Source organism: Plectropomus leopardus, chromosome 6 (assembly GCF_026936395.1).
Source record: "Plectropomus leopardus strain MGB_pleo_1.0 chromosome 6, ASM2693639v1, whole genome shotgun sequence".
Taxonomy (NCBI): domain Eukaryota; kingdom Metazoa; phylum Chordata; class Actinopteri; order Perciformes; family Serranidae; genus Plectropomus; species Plectropomus leopardus.
Window position 1 is genome coordinate 19,740,677 of NC_142181.1, and position 17,615 is coordinate 19,758,291.

At 39.0% G+C, this 17,615-nt stretch overlaps 1 protein-coding gene across 9 annotated transcripts in view; it reads left to right on the forward strand.

The window, feature by feature from the left end:
• Positions 1-17,615, forward strand: part of dock10 (dedicator of cytokinesis 10) — a 77,484-nt gene that overhangs the window by 25,215 nt on the left and 34,654 nt on the right. For 8 of the 9 annotated variants that reach the window (XM_088078948.1, XM_088078945.1, XM_088078946.1 and 5 more), the window contains exons 2-7: positions 8,998-9,117; positions 11,597-11,686; positions 12,411-12,493; positions 15,047-15,119; positions 15,391-15,525; positions 15,876-16,010. In XM_088078948.1, the coding sequence (XP_087935074.1) occupies positions 8,998-9,117; positions 11,597-11,686; positions 12,411-12,493; positions 15,047-15,119; positions 15,391-15,525; positions 15,876-16,010 (636 nt within the window). Of the gene's footprint in view, positions 1-5,717; positions 5,984-8,997; positions 9,118-11,596; positions 11,687-12,410; positions 12,494-15,046; positions 15,120-15,390; positions 15,526-15,875; positions 16,011-17,615 lie in introns of those variants that run through there. The other variant, XM_088078949.1, reaches the window with a different exon arrangement.

Sequence of the window (17,615 nt, forward strand, 5' to 3'; positions counted from 1 at the left end):
AACTGCAAAGTCATGCTTACCTGCTGATTCTTGTACTGTAATTATAATAACATATGCGGATATGTTCAGGCCAGGCTGTACTAGAAACTAGTGCACTAACTCTGCTGTAGCTGATCTTAAGATATTTCTGTGTCAGAGTAAGAGATTCATAATTGCCTCATCAATGCAAAGTTTCTACACTTCTTACAGTTTAAATGGCTTAAAATACTTTATTCCAAAATGCAGTCATGTTCAGAATAGTTTTCTACATTAAAGCAGTTGAAAATGGTAGTTTTCAATGAGTTCCTAAAGCACAGTTTTGTGCTTTAAGACAGCAAGTCAGTGTGTGATTTTCACAGGTGTCCAGGCCAGATTTGTAAAGTTTCAAAAGGTTTGATGACATATCATTGTATTAGATGATAATGTAGGTAATAATGTTGCTGGGTATTAGGAGAATCAAATGAAAATGCACAGCTGCGTGTAATCTGAAAAAAAAAAGAAAAACAAATGTGTATAATATGACCAAGCAACAGCATGTAGATAGAGAATATTTAAGTCCCAAGTAAGGAGCCCAGGGGGATTTCAAAGGTCAAATGCATACTGTTCTCCATGACAGGACATTTCTAGAGCACAGTTTCATGCTTAAATACAGCGATCCAATGTGTGATTCTTACAGGTGTCCAGACCAGATTTGTCAAGTTTCAAAAGGTTGTGTGACACATAATTACATTACCTGATAATTTAGGCATTAGCATTGCTGGATATTAGGAGAATCAAGCAAAAAAAATGACAGTTGCATGTCATCTGCAAAAAAAAGTGTATAATATGACCAAGCAATAGCATGCAGAATAAGAATAGTAAAGCCCCAAGTATGGAGCCCTGGGAAACCCCAAACGTCAAATGCACCTTTGATGATCTTGTTAAAGTTCTATTTTAAAGATAGAAATGAAACCAATTTAAAACTGATCCTGAGATTTCTACCTATTGTTTAAGATATCTAATTAATTTATCAATTGGTAGCGTCAAATGCAGAGCTGTGATCTAAAAGAGCTAAACCTACCAGCCAGCTGCCAGGGTCAGAAAACTATGTTCAGGAAATTTCTTGACAGTTGATTTGTGGTCATGAGACTAATATCACAAGCATCTACAACAACTTTGAGCAGTATGAATATTTGGAAATTGATCTTAAGTTCAGCAACACTGTTTGTTTGAGAGAGGAGTTCTCCAAAAGCTCTTCAATTTTCAGTTTTATATTGAGTCAGAATAATACCAGCAGCTAGTGTATTATTCAAAAATGCCAGGTTAAAAGGTACAGTTGCTCGGAATGACTCTATAATGGCTGGGGAAGTGTCAAAACAGACTTTCCTACAACCGTCGCTTCCGTCAAGGACTCTCTGAAGTGTCTAAGGAGGGGCCTTAGGGGAAATAAATTACACAGGACAAGGAGGACAAGCAAGGGTCGAACACTAGGTTGTCCCCTAGCTGTAATATGTGCAGTACACTCCCTTTACCTCTCTGCGTCTCTCCCTCCAAGCTTGACACTCTTGTCACCCTCACTGCACTGACACTGTGGTCAGGGGAAGAATGCAGTCTCTCTTTGGACACTGTCAGTCCTCTTTGGTGTCGACCTCTTGAATAGCTTTCAGTAATGTTTTACTGGTGGTCGTTGACAAGATGTCTGAGCTTGGGAATTATTTGTCCATTCACTGTGAGAAGAGGTTTCACACAGCTGTATGGACAGACTGAGATAGATGTGTGAAGTAGACAACAACTGCAAAAACTGTGTGGTGTGTGTTTTGAAAGAAGGCAAGAAAGTATGAAAAAGGTTAATTGGCTTTTCACCACTGACTCAACACATCAAATCAGGCCTTCAAAAGCGAAGAACACTGTTTTTCATCACAGGAGCGACTTTTATTAGAAGTATGAATCCCCATTAGTCTCCGTGTGTCTCTCTCCAGACCTTGCATTGCTCTAATGATGTAAAGCAGATGACTTCTGTCTGGTTTCTTCTCCTCTCTGCTGTCCCAGTTGTCGTCGTCTCTCCCCCTTTTCGTCTCTCTCTCTCTCATACTTCATGTCAATGTTTCACGCTCGTTCTCTTCTTCCAACCTCCCAGTCTCTCTGTTTTTGTCACACTTTCCTCACATCTTTCCTAATAAGCCCTTAAATCTGTTCTTGACACTGACACAGACCAGCTTGTGTGCATAACGTGCAAAGAGCTGAAACCTGCGATTTCTCTGCATCTTTCCCTTAATCATTGTCCAAGTTTGATTTATTCTGCTCTTCTTTTTTTTTCCTGTGACCAATTCAGAGCACCCCTCTCTCCATCTCTCCATCTCACTCTCTTGTTCACAGCTAAACTGGAAGAAAGTCATGCGGTGAGCCACCAGTCTAGTTCTCTAGTTCTCTATCTCTTCACACAGCTGTAGTTTACCAACATCAACATCCACTCTATCCCACTCCTGCTATGAAGAAGGGAGGGAGAGAAACAGAGGAGAAGGGGAGTGAAGGAGAGATGTTAAAAGGGATGTTTAATAGGGTGAGGACAAGGGATCAGGGAGGAGACAGAGGGATAAGGAAATAAAGGAGTGTGCTGCTGAGAATGTTTGATGAAATGAGGATGTGAGAGAGGAGGGATGAGAGGGAGGGATGGAGCCAGCTGAGGCAGCTGCAGAACAGAGGACTGATGGAGGGAGAGAGAGAGTTAAGGGAGAGGTGGGAGGTTGAGCTGCAGACATGGGTTTGAAGGAGTGCAGTGCTGAGAGCGTAATTATGATTCATTATGATTTTGTCTCAGATGTGAAGCATCAAAGAGTTATTAGTGGTTATTAAATTAGGAAAACATACAGTAGATGAAGATTAATGCTTTACTTAGAAATGTCTTGTCCTGGTAGACTTGCAGGTTGTTGTTTCACTCTCTCATTAACTTCAGAGTTGCAGTCATGATTTGCCGATATCCCATATGCAGATATAAAATAAACCGAAATGGCTGATATCCCCACCTGATTTGAGTGATCATCAAGTCTATTCTGTAGTGGAATTAACATTATATCACACATACATTGTGATGACCCACCCTCATTCATTTGAAGGAAAAGACTTCAACTTAGACGTGATGTTTCGTACATGCTCATTTTGTCAATGAAAAAATATGTAACAATTTGTGACATCGGAAAAAAATTTTAGCATGTTGGATGATATTGTTTTATCATTTTAAAGCCTATATCTGCTGATACCAATGATAAAATAATATCATGCATCCCTCGACATGATACACTGTAGCGTTGTCTCTAAAATAATGAATAATTTCAGTTTCATATATAGCAAGATGCTAGCTCAGAGAGAAACCTGTGACAAATGTTTCCATTTCACACCTTTGTATTTCATAATTTCAAACAGTTTTCGCACTTAAATCTCAAAATAAGCTGTTACCTCACACCTCACATCACTTCACCAAAAGCAACTGCCATTAGCTGACTTGAGTTTCACTTTCCATGCACTATAGAATTTGCAACTACACACAACAGGAGTGTAAAGAGCAATGAGCAGCCTCAGCATGTTTACAAGCCCAAATTTGCAATAGCTGTGACCACGTACATGCATGTATCTGCACATTCATGCATTCACACACACTCACAACCTCACAAACACTTATCACTGGTCCAATGCAGCCTCCCTACCACAACTGATTCATGAGTTAATTCAGGGGGCGTGGGAAAATGGCAGTGGTAGATGAAATACCTGAAAGCTATACTTGAGTAAAAGTATAAAGATTTCTTCCCAGAAAATGACTTTGGTAAAAGTTAAAGTCACCTATTAGAATATTCCTTGAGTGAAAGTCTTGAAGTACCTGATATTAGCTGTACTTAAGTATCAAAAGTGATGTTATGATTTTTAATTATTGAAAGTAAAAGTACAAGTAAATGTTGTTAATAAAAAAACAAAGAAAAACAAGCAGTCAGAATTTTGAGAATTATGAAATGTATTTCCTCGTAAGATGTAGGCCACACCACTTTAAAAATTGAGTGTATATTACTCATAAGGAAAACCCCTTTTTTTCACAGCTTAAAGGATTTAAAAAACAAAATCCATTTTTTTCTTCCCTCCCACTCCTTTATTTGTCCGCCCCTTTTTTCTCCCCTTTTTTGCAGTAAGTGAATAATATTCTTGGGGAAAGAGTAACAGTGAAAGCTGACAGAAAAAAAAAACCCTAAAGTAAAGTATAGATACTCCAAAAAAAGTATAATACCTTATAACATCACAACACTGGAAAACGGTGTGTGTATGTATGCATATGTCTGTCCGTGTGTGTTTCTTTAAAGCTTGGTCATGTTACATGAATCCATTTAAAAATGATGCTCCTTTTTGTTACAGGCCACATCAGACCCCCATGCCCCACCACTGGCATAAACAGTGAATCAGCAGTCTTTGGCTCATGACCAATCATTCCACAAAATCTTGTCTTTTGTTAGTCTTTAAATCCATTTGAAAGTTATGTGCTTTTTTTAAATATAGGCCACTGTCCACCCCACCTTCACATGCACACTCACTTGACCGCCATGAAAAATTTCAGCCTCCTAGGGCAAAAACTGTGGTCTCTAAATGGGTGGGGAATTTTTCCTTCCACCACCCAGCCAACCAAGCAACGGAGCAACCTGTAGAGCTGTTGGTTTCAGCTTAAAAAAAAAGGTCCTTGTTCACGTTGTGCGATTCTACAGCACATGTAGTTAATCACAAATACCTTAAAGGCTCAGTACACACAAATTGCAGATATATATGGTATCCAGTCATGCTCATAGTGCAGTCTATAGTACTCTCTAGATGTACAGTTAGTGATACAATATGTTCATCTTCTTTTGGAATTTGAGTGAATTGAACCTTTAATGCAGGATAATGCAGCACATTAATTTCTCTGTGTCATTAAATCTGCTAGTGCTCCTAAAAAGTCCAATGGCGGCCCCTTACGTAATTTGTTGACAGGTATACCAGTTTTTTGTACCATCAGGAGTTGTTTCCTCTTGTTCTGATCTCTGTTCTGCTATGAGGTTTAATCTGGAGGAAGTGAGTGTCTATGTGTGCTGGCAAATATAGATCTAAATGTTTTTGTGTAATAATGTTGTTGTGTATTAATGCTGAGTATATGCATCAGTGAATGCCCATACGAGTTTTTATTCAGTATGTGTCTTTTTACATATATATATTTCACACAGTCGTGTACAGTAGGAGGAGAGGCTTTCTTCAGAACAGGAAGTTGATGGTTTGCATGCAAGTTCTTATGTGTGTATGTTTGTTTGCATGTGTGGGCTGACAGTGCACTATTGATACATTTGGACTGAGGAAGATAAGATGCTGAGAGTTTGACTTTAAATGTGTGTACGTACATGATAGTGTCTAACTGTAGGGGAGGGTTGCCAGTTTGCATAGTGTGGAGTGCAAAAAATGATTGTAAGCTGTCACCCTTAATTTGCTCAGTACAGATAATGTCGCACATTGTCTAGTTTGATTGTCAGAAAGTGAAAGACACTGTGAGCATGATGTGTAGAAACTGGAGCGTCTGGTAGGTTAGTTTCTTGTTTGCTGGGGATTTTCATTGTATATGTGTGTGTGTGTGTGTGTGTGTGTGTGTGTGTGTGTGTGTGTGTGTGTGTGTGTGTGGTTGCATGTGTGAACTGAAGTGTGTGTCGGACATCAAACATCAACTTCCCCTACATCCACGTGCTGTGACACAAACTCAGAAAGTCGCTCAGTGTTAGTTCTGCTTCTGATAGAGCGCATGCCTTCGATTTGCGTTTTGTTTAGTTCACCTTTAATTTAGCTTTAACAGGTTTTCTCTCGAGATAGTGGAGGTTCTGCTGCTTTTTTTATTCTTCTTTGATGTGTTTAATATTGTACACACGTCCTTGCGCACTCGATTCTGCTCGCAATGAGCTTCAGGAGCAAAATCACCTTCAGGAGGAAAATAAAGAGCAAACGAATGCGATCGGATTTCACCCGGCTGAGTATTGTATGTATTTGTATGTCTGTTTGTGTTTATTTATGCTGCATTCTAATTTTCAGCTAGTATTTATTGACTCAGATTACTATGAGTGATTTACACTTGTTTATATGCTTTTAAGTCAGTAGTTAGTCATAATTGTGATTTATACAGCTTTAATGATTGATGAGTTTGATATGTGTGTGTCTCACTTCCTCATTTTATGAAGATTTGTTTGTTACACTGCATTGAGCCAGGCTCTGGGACAGGAAGAGCCAGATAGAGGAGAGTACTTTGAAGCTGACAGATGTGTGTATTTATGATGCACACTGGGCAGAGCTAATGCTGTATCTGACAGCTGTCAGCCCATGAGGGGAAAGACAAAGATTTTCCCCTGAAACATTTACAGTGACGTCACATCAGAAGATCAGAGTCGAGAAACAATGCTCATATGAAAACCTCAAGCTTAATCTACCCACCTGCCTCTTGCTCACCTCTGTCATTTGTCTGTCCTTTATCTGCTTGTAATTGTTATGCAGAAAAGCAAATGCTAAATATTTCTTATTTGCCAATTAGTTATTAGGACTTCTTACTTGTTTTTATTAATCAGCCAAATATATTGCTTTTATCCACTGATTAATTGTTTGTCTAAATGTCAGAAAAAAATAAATTTTTAAAATGCCCATCATGATTTCTCAAAGCGTTAAGTGATCATTTGACCAAGCAGCGCTAACAAAACATTAACAAAACAACTGTTGGCCATTGTTGCTGTCATTTCTAGCGCATATTCTTGACACAAAGCATCAGTGGGCATGGATGAATAAAGGAGATTACATCATCATTTCTCAAATGCGTTTTCCATCTCCACACATATAAACAGAAAATTGAGTTTTAAAAAATCTGCAACTTCGAAGGCATATTTAAAAATAAAAGTTTCAGTAATCAAAAACTCCATTTGCATCCGGGTGAGAGGCCAAAATGTAGAGGAAAATAATAATTTACAATAATTTCTAATACAAGTTTTGACAGTGAAGCAGACTGCTCATTTTGACCAACAGTCCAAAAATCAAAGATGTTTAATTTTCAGAGATTTAAAACAGGGAAGAGAAGCAAATCATCACATTTGAGACACTAAATGCTGCACGTTTTATACTTTTGCCTAATTTATTTAATTGATTGATCAATTACTCACATTAACATTTGACCAATCAATATATCAATGTACTTATTATTGAAAAATCCAGTATGTAATAGTGTTTTACAGGTTTGACATAGAACAAATATCTAGAAAATAACACACACGCAAACAAAATGCACTGTAGTGGACTATCCAGTAGGTCTTAACAGGGTGTGAAAGAAGCTATCAGTCTAAATCATTTTCAATGCTGCATATATTACCAGTATACACAGCATGGGAGGTAGTGGCAGTACTTAGACAGATAGCTGTCCTAAAACATGGATCACTTCGGGCTGAGCTACAGTCTTGCTTCTTTCCTCTGTGCTCAGTCTTGGTTTTGTTCCAAGAGACCTGTTCTGACTGTTAAGGTAGCTGTGGTGGTTAACAGCCCCGGTCTGCACTGTACGCATGTGAACCAAACCAGAGATCTTAACTTCCTCTGCTCTCTTCACCACAGCCTGCTTCAGCTCTCACTTTGCTGCCACTCTGTTGCTTTTCTCTGAATGACAAAAGTAATTCACCATTGTCCTCTTACTGTAAAACACATTTAAATTGTTGGCTTTTGGAATGACTCATCAACCTGTAACACAATCCTTCAGTCTATATATAGTCTTTAAGAGAGAAAGTGCATCATTAATTCTAGTTTAGTTGTTTATATACAGAGTGTGAAAGTGAAAATAGACCTTCACATATAGAAGCAAATGTTGAGGGACGATTTGTGAGTAGTGTTTTTAAATTTGTGCTCATGAAATGTCAGTTTATGTTGGTGTGATTGCTTATTGTACTTGTAGTTTTCATTAACTGAAACCCCAACTGTATTATATTGTGTGTCTGCTCAAATGAAGCTGGTAGCTAATACTTCTTGTTTTTGTCCGAGTTAATTTAAAAATGAACTCCGTATATGTATTTTTGGGTGTGGTGTGTCACAGCCTCACTTCACTGGTAGTGCTACTTCCTCTACAATGAATTTAGGTCCAAATGATGTCATTACAAAACACGGCAAATGTCATGCCTTTATCTGTAATGAAGACTGCTTTTAGATAAAAAAATATTTGTGTTATAAGAATGAAGTGGTTTGTGAACACAACTGTGTAAAACACTGCTTTCACAGTATGTGGTAATTGATATGAGATGTGAAATAGAAATAACTTTAAGAAGTGGTGTGTATGATATGAAAAATATTTGTCTATAAAATACCTGAATTACCCTGCAGGTTCCAAAACATTATCTTTGGGTAATGTACATTTTCTTAAATTACAAAGTTCTCTTTGTATAAGTGTTAAATGAAGAGGTTTTTTTTTTTTTTTTTATAGAATATAGTCTAAAGTAGGGTTGACATGATATCAGATTTTCCCTACATAATTTTCGTGGTAAAAAGAGTTCACGATAATGATATTATCGTGATATATTAAAAAAATGTGAAAAAACAAAACAAAACAGTCATGCACATCGAACAACGCCATCAGTCAGATTTATATTTAATTTTGCTTATTGTGTCTCTTGATTCTTTGATTGACAAATTACGCAATAAAAAAGCAATAAAAAAAAGAAATGAAAGTGATTTTCCAGAGGTGCTGGATAATTCACATGATATTATCATATGTGTATTATTAACATGATATGAACTCATGTGAACTCATTTCACAGTTATCGTTAATATTGGTATTACGCAACACTCCGAGTCTAAAGTTAGAAAATCTATTCAACCAAGCATCCAAAGCCAACTTTCAGTACACTTGCCAATACTTAACATATTGTATTGCATCATGTCATATCTTATTGTATGATATAGTTTTGTATTGGGTTGAGGTTTTATACCCAAAAACAAGTGAATACTGATCAAATGTCTCTTTGTTTCCATTTGCAGCAGGAGAAGCCGAAGCTGATTGATCCTCTCGACTATGAGACTGTCATCTCTGAACTGGGGGATGATTTGAAAGAAGACCCTCTCAGAGACCTGCTTCTATTTCCTGACAATGATTTCTCGGTAAGTGTGTGTGTGTGTGTGTGTGTGTGTGTGTGTGTGTGTGTGTGTGTGTGTGTGTGTGTGTGTGTGTGTGTGTGTGTGTGTGTGTGAGAGTTCATGGGAACTTAAGGTTCAGTGTTGAATGAGAACAAGACGGTTCTAGGTTTATATGTGAATGTGTCCGCAGCTGTAGAATTACACAACAGTGATTTTTTACAGTGAAAAAATGTGGCACATTGCATTGTGGGATTGTCAGCAGAAAGGATTGCACATGTGACTTATTTGTTGTATTGCTCTGTTGTGGGAACTTTTTAAGGCACAATATTGTGCATACATGTCACACTGTAAACTTGACGTACAGTAAATGTTATGTACGACACAGTAAATATGGAGTGATTTGAAAAACAGTACAAGTTGACAGTTTTTCATTTGACAGTGATACATTGCTGTTTAAAATGCAACATTTGACGTCTGCCAGCATGACACAATTATTCACACTAATCATGCATGTTGAGCATTACGGCCTTTTCATTACAGTCAACAATTTATTCTCTCTGGCTCTGTTTAACTCTTTGTTCATTAGTACTTTCATTACTGTGCTAATGCCTCTCTGCAGACGCAGATCCACTACACATTAAGATGACCTAATTGGCTGCTTGTGGTAAAGGGAGACGTGTGCTTGCAGAGTTGGAGCTTTAATGCCTGATTCTGCTGGTTCCCAGCTCTGTCTGGCTACAACACAATCTCCTCTGATTTTCTTTGTTTCTGCAGCCTACAGTCAGTTTCCATGATTGTGAGTGAAAGTGGCTTGGCAGAGTATTGCTAATGTACAAAAGGCATTTACTAGATCAGTTTCTTTGCCAGTCGGTTAGAGAGCTCAATGCTCCAGCCGGCTGATTGGGTTGTATAAATCAAAGTCTCTCTGTTCAAGTACAAAGATCTTTACTGCCGACTTGTTTTCATTCCCGTTCTGCAAAATCACTGGGAAGAATATTTCATTTTGAACATGAATATGCATATAGCTGTTGATTTTCAGTTTCATGTATCATAAGATACACTTTATATAATTAAAGCTGCATGATTCATCGGTTAGGCTATTAGTTGTAGGGCTAATAAGTGCTGAGAAAGGGATTATTAAGAGATTTGACTTGAATTATTAATTTCCACTGCAATAAAGCTAGTGAGAAACAATTTCTAGAAGAAGGAATGAATGAATATTACACCAATATACTGAATAACTTTTTGCATGTCCTTTTAAATCATTGCTTATAAGGCGTTAAACCCTGCAAATATAGCGGACAAGAGCAAATCTGGGGTTGGCTTTCACCTTTGCTGCCACCACTGTTCACAAACAATAACTAACTATTCCTGCCTAGTAAACCTTTAAGCATTAAGTAGAAATAAAGAGTCTGTAGCCATGCTAGTCACTCAGTGAGGCTGTACTTATAGGCACTTCGAACTAAATACTAACATGTTCACAATGTTAGCAGACCGATGCTAGACAGATATAATGTTTACCATGTTCATCATGCTGAAAAGCACAGATTGTAACTTGCTGTTGGTGCTAAAATCATTAAATGATTGGCATACATCCTCTGATGACCTCCAGAAGAGCTTGAGGGCTCCTTGGCATAGATTCTAGGAATGAACACCATTCATCCAAAAGATATTCCCTCATTTGATGTTGTGATGATGGTGGTGGAGTGCACACCTAACATGTCATTTCAAAACCTGTCCAAGATGTTCAGTATGCAGTGTCTGTCCTAAAAGAGGGATCTGTTGCTCTTCTTGAGCTTACTTCCATTGTGTTCCTAAGTAAAGGCTTTCTCTGGAGAGTTTTTACTTCTCTAAAGCGAGGGTGAAACAATGGAGGGTGTCTTATGCTACACAGATTGTAAAGCCCCTTTGGGAAAGTTCATGATTTATATTATTGGGCTATAACTGACTTGACTTGACAGCTGGGTTGAGATGTGATGTCTTTGAAGGCCATAAGATATGATTAACATCTAGCTGCATCAAATCTGGTTGTGCTATGTATCTCCACTCATTCATTCAGATGTTTGTCTATTAAGATTCAGAACAATGGTTGGATTGTTGAAGTATGGCTGTGTTGTACAGAGGAAAACAAAACTGGTATCCTTTGTTTTTCTAACTGGAGTCCTTGAAGAGAGTAATTGGCTTAGAAAGTAGATTTGTGGATGGATGGATGAATGGATGGTTGTCTGGTTGGCTGGTTTCCTATTGAGCCATGAATCTTCACACATCTTGTCCTTCATTTTAGTCAGTGGATAACACACTAAACAACGTCCACTAAAGTTACTATTTATTGCATTGCTTGTAAAGAAGCGCCTCTGCTCTTTTGACGTAATCTTTCCATCTCATTCAAATGTATTATTTTTATGATGATTTCTATATTTATCTTTCTGCTGAGGTGGCTCAACCCTCCATGAAAAATATATCTGGTGTTAACAGTCCCATCTTGATGCTTTTGTCCCTCCAGGTATCCACTGTGCCTCAGGAGAGACGGACTCTCAAGTCAACTGTTCCTGAGGGGGCAGAGCTACAGGCTGAATGTCTGCTGGTCAGACAGGTAAGGAGTGTGTGTTTGCCCACATCCTTGTGTGTGTGCAGGACTTAACGGACACCAGTGTGGTTTGGCATGAAGAGGTTTCAGTTGGTGGTGGTTAGGTTTGTCAGTTTAGGCTGTTCTTAATATAGGACATCCTGATACCAGTTGAGCAATGTCACCATACCTCTAAAGTAAACCAGATGTTTGTGCAAAGTGTGTGTGTGTGTGTGTGTACGTGTAGGCCAGGGCTATCAGATATTATTTCTCCACTGAGCCCTTGAGATTATGGCTGGTCGATCTGAAATGAGCCCTGAGCAGACGGAAACTCCCCAGACAGTGCTGTCACAGCTTACTGGAGACTGAACGTGTGTGTGTCTGACTTTCTGTTCTGCGTGTGTGTGCGTGTGTGTAAGAGCAGCACCCTATGAGATGACTATTTCAACCCCTAGACAGACAGGGAATCTATTAAGATGTAAAGATATCTTTATTTTTCAGATTCCTCGGGGACCGAGTCTTAATTCAGTTCCTTTTTTATAATTTAGATACTCTAATGATGAATCCCAGCCTGCACATCAGTTAGTAGGCCCTCAGGAGAGCTGATATCTGGCTGTACTTTCACAGTAGTGTAGCTTTCTTCATTGTCTGCAGACACTCCAGCTGCCCCAGGTCTCCCAGAGAGGCCGTCATTATTGAAAGTTAATATTTAATCATATTCAGCTTCATCCCCTTCCTTTTCTTCCTTCAGGCCTGTAAGTATTACAACTCTGACCTAAATGTGGTCCATTTCAAGTATGACGACTACGCTGGAGACTACCGCTTGCTGCCCAGGTAATACACATGGACACCACTCATAACCCTGTCTAATGTGAGAGTTAGATAAGGAGATCTTTATTATTTATATAGCCTGTTTATGCTCTGTATATGAAGCTAGGATAGGGTTAGCAAAGCTTCGCTTAAAGACTGGAAGCAGAGGGAAACAGCTATCCTGGGTTATGTTGTCCAAGACTACTTATGCCCAGGCACAGTGACTTTCTGGAGACACCATAAAGTTGCTACACCCAATACATTCCCCCTCCCAACTTGTAAAAAAACCCAACATCAGTGATGTCAAACTAAGGTGCTATGGGTCCCCCTCCTGTGTCAGTTTTGAACAGTTAGCGACTGCTTGCCAGTTTCTTTCTTCACATGCATTGTGACTTTTCAAACCAAAAACCTCAATTTTCACAGGACATATACAGCTTCTGCTTGTTAAATGCATACAGTTTCAAAATATCCTTAGAACATAGGTATAAAACTTTTGTTTTTGGTTTACTTGCATTTGTTTAGGCAACAAAACATGTGGAAGGGATTAGAAAAAAACATAGTTTGACATAAAATAAGTTATTAACATTAAAAATAAATGTTAATGTAATGTCAAGTGGCTGATACTACTGCAGTTGCTTGAAGAAAAGCATCAAAATATGCTACTGCCTGGTGCGTCTTCTTGGGTCCCTAAAGGGTGCCTCGGTGCGCCACTATCTGACGCGTGTCTGTCTGTATTTGACAAGTTGGGATTGAGAACAGATTGCTACATCCTGTCAAAGTATAGTCTGGCACAAAACCATATGTCATTTGTATATTTTTTCTACACAAACTAGATATAATGTGTTATTTGGGAGCTTTAGAGGTGCTGGTAGGTGGATTTTGCTCCCTTTGGACAGACACAGGTTCCCTGTTTCCCCTTTGTTAGCCAATATAACATCTCCTTGGCTGTTGCTTCATGTTTAGCCTTCAAATATTAGAGTCGTATCAATCTGCTTATCTAACTCTCAGAAATAAAGTTGAATAAGCGTATTTCCCAAAAAGTCTAAACCATTTATTTAACCTTTTCTGTTGGGATTTATATAGCTAGGTATCAAACTTTGAACATATTTTGGTCTGAAGTGTTTCTGTAAAACAGAGTTTCTTTTATTGTCAACTCCTAAAATCTGACATTGATCAGATTCATAATCTAGATTCATAAGCTCTTGATTTGAAGCACTTAAGGCTTGTGTTTTCATCTCTCTTTGAAATCCATTTAAAGAATACATTTTTGGTATGGATGCCAAAACTCAAAGTCGGTATGATAATGATAACGGCATTCAGCTCTGGGTTCTCATGTTAATAAACCATAAAACCTGTTTTCCCATGTACTGCTGTTTTAGTCTAAACATGATTTTGTAATATGTGATAAAAAGGCCGTTTTAAAAATGTGGATTCAGATTTGTTTGTCTTCCCGGCTTGATTGAAGATATGCTTCTTTTTTTTTACATGAACAACCAGACCCAGAAATAGACACTAACATCAAGGACAACCACAATCTGTTACTGTGAGGTTGAAGGTCATTAACAAAAACAAGATGATGGCTGGAGCTGAGTGAGAAAGACGTCAGAGCAGAAGACTGAGGAAATTCCACATTAACAAATGTTAACTCTTAGTGCTCCCTCAATCCCTTTCTTGAATGCCAGTTATCCAGACAAACACCCATTCAGTCAGTCATTTATTTAAATCAGGCTGTCAGTCAGTCAACTGGAGTTTTGTCAGTCCCACTGAGACTGGCCCAGAGCAGCCCTGCTGTTCCTGCTCTCAACCACAGGAATGTCCCTCCTCTGTCCCATGGGCTGCCACTGTATTCTTTCAGTCAGTTCACATGACCTCTGAACTGACGACCAGAGCGAAACATAAGTTAGAGCACACTCATACCAACTATTTGTCTCTTTACAGCTGTGAAATTAGCTTAAAAACACAAACACTACTGTCTTATTGTGTGTTTATAAGGCTGAAAAGTTAACCAACCCAAAAATATAGACGTACAGGTTATAAGTTAAAGTGAAATATACCAGAGACATCATAGTACAATGGGGATCTACAGCTCCTGTATATGTGTGGCTGTCACCACTGTGACTGAGGGGAGCATTTTTCATCTGCACAGGCCAATATTAGCATTCCTGTGTCAGTGGCCAGCCCATAATCACCAGAAATCCTCTAAACATAGTCTCCTGAAGAATTCATTATTTTTTTCAGACAGCTTTTACGACTGTGTGACTTTTAGCAGAGGGTGGTTCCAGCAGTGTTACCCTCCACAGCCTGCAGCCGAGCTGTCTGCAGCTCACAGCACATACACAAAAGCATTTTATCCCATGTGTCTTGCACACAAAGACGGGTCAGCCTGTGAAATCAGTGGAGCGGGATCGAGTGAGGACTACCTATTGTCGGTTCCTGACAGAGAACGATGGAGCCCAGTCAGCCACCCACACTCATTTGCACCACTCAAATAGAGTGGACTAATTAAATTCCTGAAACCATTTTCTCTTTTTATCAATATGTTTCATTATGGAGTTTTCTTTCTCTGTTCCTTCATAGGAAACTGTACAAAGCAGAGAAGCTGCCATCCCATTCTTTTGAGATTGACCACGAGGACATTGACAAGGATGAGGTCAGTAATGACCATCTTCTGACAAATGCTTTTTTGAATGAATGCATTACATACTGAGCACATCCTGTTTTAACTAGTTTACTGCAACCTTAAAGCTCTAAAAATATACTTTGCAAGAGCAGTTAGCTCATTACCGGTCAGGGGGATATTGTTTCTGAACATAATTTTAGTGACAAATGGCCATCCTAAGATAGGAAAGTCTTATTTTCTCCATCAATCATCTAAATGGAAAGCTAATGTATCTGTAACCGAAAGTATTTGTGTTTTACAGGATACCACCTCACTGTCCTCGTCAAAAGGAGGAGGGGGAGGCGGTGGAGGTGGAGGAGGAATTGGTGTTTTTCGGTCAGGCTGGCTCTACAAAGGGAACTTTAACAGCACCGTTAACAATAGCATCACTGTTCGGGTGAGGAAATATCTCCCTTTTAATGCACATACACACACACACACACACACACACACACACACACACACACAAACACACACACACTGGTCCTCAGATCACCCCTGTTTTCAGCTAAAATGTTTGACCTTGCTCTTTGACCTGGTAAACCTAGTCGAACTTGATGACATATTTACCCAGAATGGGTTATTATTATCAATATGTCATCGTCTACATTACCATTTATAGTTCAAGAAACATTCCTCACTTACTTCTTCTGATGTTTTTTGGTCATCTCTAGTATATATTCTGAATAGTTGTACATGACTTTGACCATGGTGTTAATGTATTTGAACCTTATTCCATCTGTGCAGTCGTTCAAGAGAAGATATTTTCAGCTCACCCAGTTGACAGATAACTCCTACATCATGAACTTCTACAAAGATGAAAAGATCTCCAAGGAACCCAAAGGTTGCATCTTCCTTGACTCGTGCACTGGTGTGGTACAGGTGGGTTTTTAAAGCATTCATATGAGTAAAAGTGCAACACTGTAAAAATACAGTAGCATTTGAAGGCTTTTTAAGGCTCCTTTCCCTCCAAAACATTTGCAAAAAACAAGAATGTGGTGGATGCAAAAAGCAGCAAGAAAGGAAAAAAAGATTAAAACATCTAAACACTTGATTCCATTGCATCAAATATTTGATCCACTGGGACCAGAGCATTCCTCTATAAACAAATCTTGGTAGTAGGATAAAATAAAAACATTTAGACATTTACCTTTAAAGGAGCTTTAAAGGAGTTGGATGTGACTATTAATATAAGAGCAAACAGCTATTTTCTATGTAAAAATGTGTTGTAGCACTGGCATCCTGACCAGAGAATGAAGTCATGCTGTTTGTGTTGTAATCTGGGCTCCTCTGTTTTGTGTTGTGGTAGAGGGTCCAGCTGTGTGTGCATGTGAGTGTACTGTGTGTATCTCACTGGCTAGCTAATCGCTGCCACTCTGTAGTGCTCTCATTCTGTGTAGCGCCCAACCTCAGGTTCCCCCCTAGGTAACAATGCTAGCTCTGTCAGCACTGTTGCCATTGTTTTGTTTGCCATTGTTGCCATCACTGTTTATTGAGTTAGCATCATTAACTTCTGGATCAGCCTCCTCTGTGTTGAGAACTGTGTGCAGACAGTCCCGCCCTAGAGTCTGAACCACAGGCTACATTCACATTGCAAACAAATTTGGTCCAGATTCGATTTTTTTGGCTTTAATTTGACAAAGATCAGATTTTTTTCTGAGAACTGTGGACACAGAAATCAGATTGTTTTGCGGTCAGATCTGGGCCACATTCGATACATACATACAAGTGATGACAGGCCATGCAACTGCTGTGGGAATTGTCATATTATTGATGTGTATTATTGAGGTTTTTCCATGTCACACATCACTGCACAGGTGCAGAATACTCACCATACACTGTTGGAGTGGTGTGTTGAAACTAAAGAAGGCTGCTGTAACCGTATTGCTGCTGTGGTGGGCTGCCTCAGTCTTCAGCTGTTAGAGATGCTTTCTGATAAGGGCCAGCTTGCCTACATGCTGTGACAGCGTTGTCATGAGGCGCTGACAGAAATATAGGAAAGAGGCCCCAGAGTTTTGATCGCAGCCAAACCACTCATGACTTCTCTCCCAGCCACACCCACACCTCTCACTCCACAAAACTGTCAGTAAGAGCTGCTAATAGAGCTAGCAGACCAAAAGCGTAAAAAAATAAAAGCCCATTGCTTCAAATGTCATTTCTCCAAAAATCCAATACACACTCTCCCAAACAAAAGCACATGGCTACTTAATATGCTGAATGATATCATCGGACCTTCCAACTATGGTGACCATTCGGAGGATGATGCTTGCACTGCTATGTCTTTCATTTTTCTCCAGATACCTGTTTCGTGAATGTGATGTTTTTTTGGTTGTTGTCCCAACATGCTTGTGTGCGACATTGTTGGTTGCATGTGAGGCATTTCAGGGCAGAGATCCATTCACACTGATGTCAGATATGGGTCATTTCAAACATGAACCTAAATCATCTAGGCAGAAAGATCAGTTCTGGGAAAATAATCAGACTTGA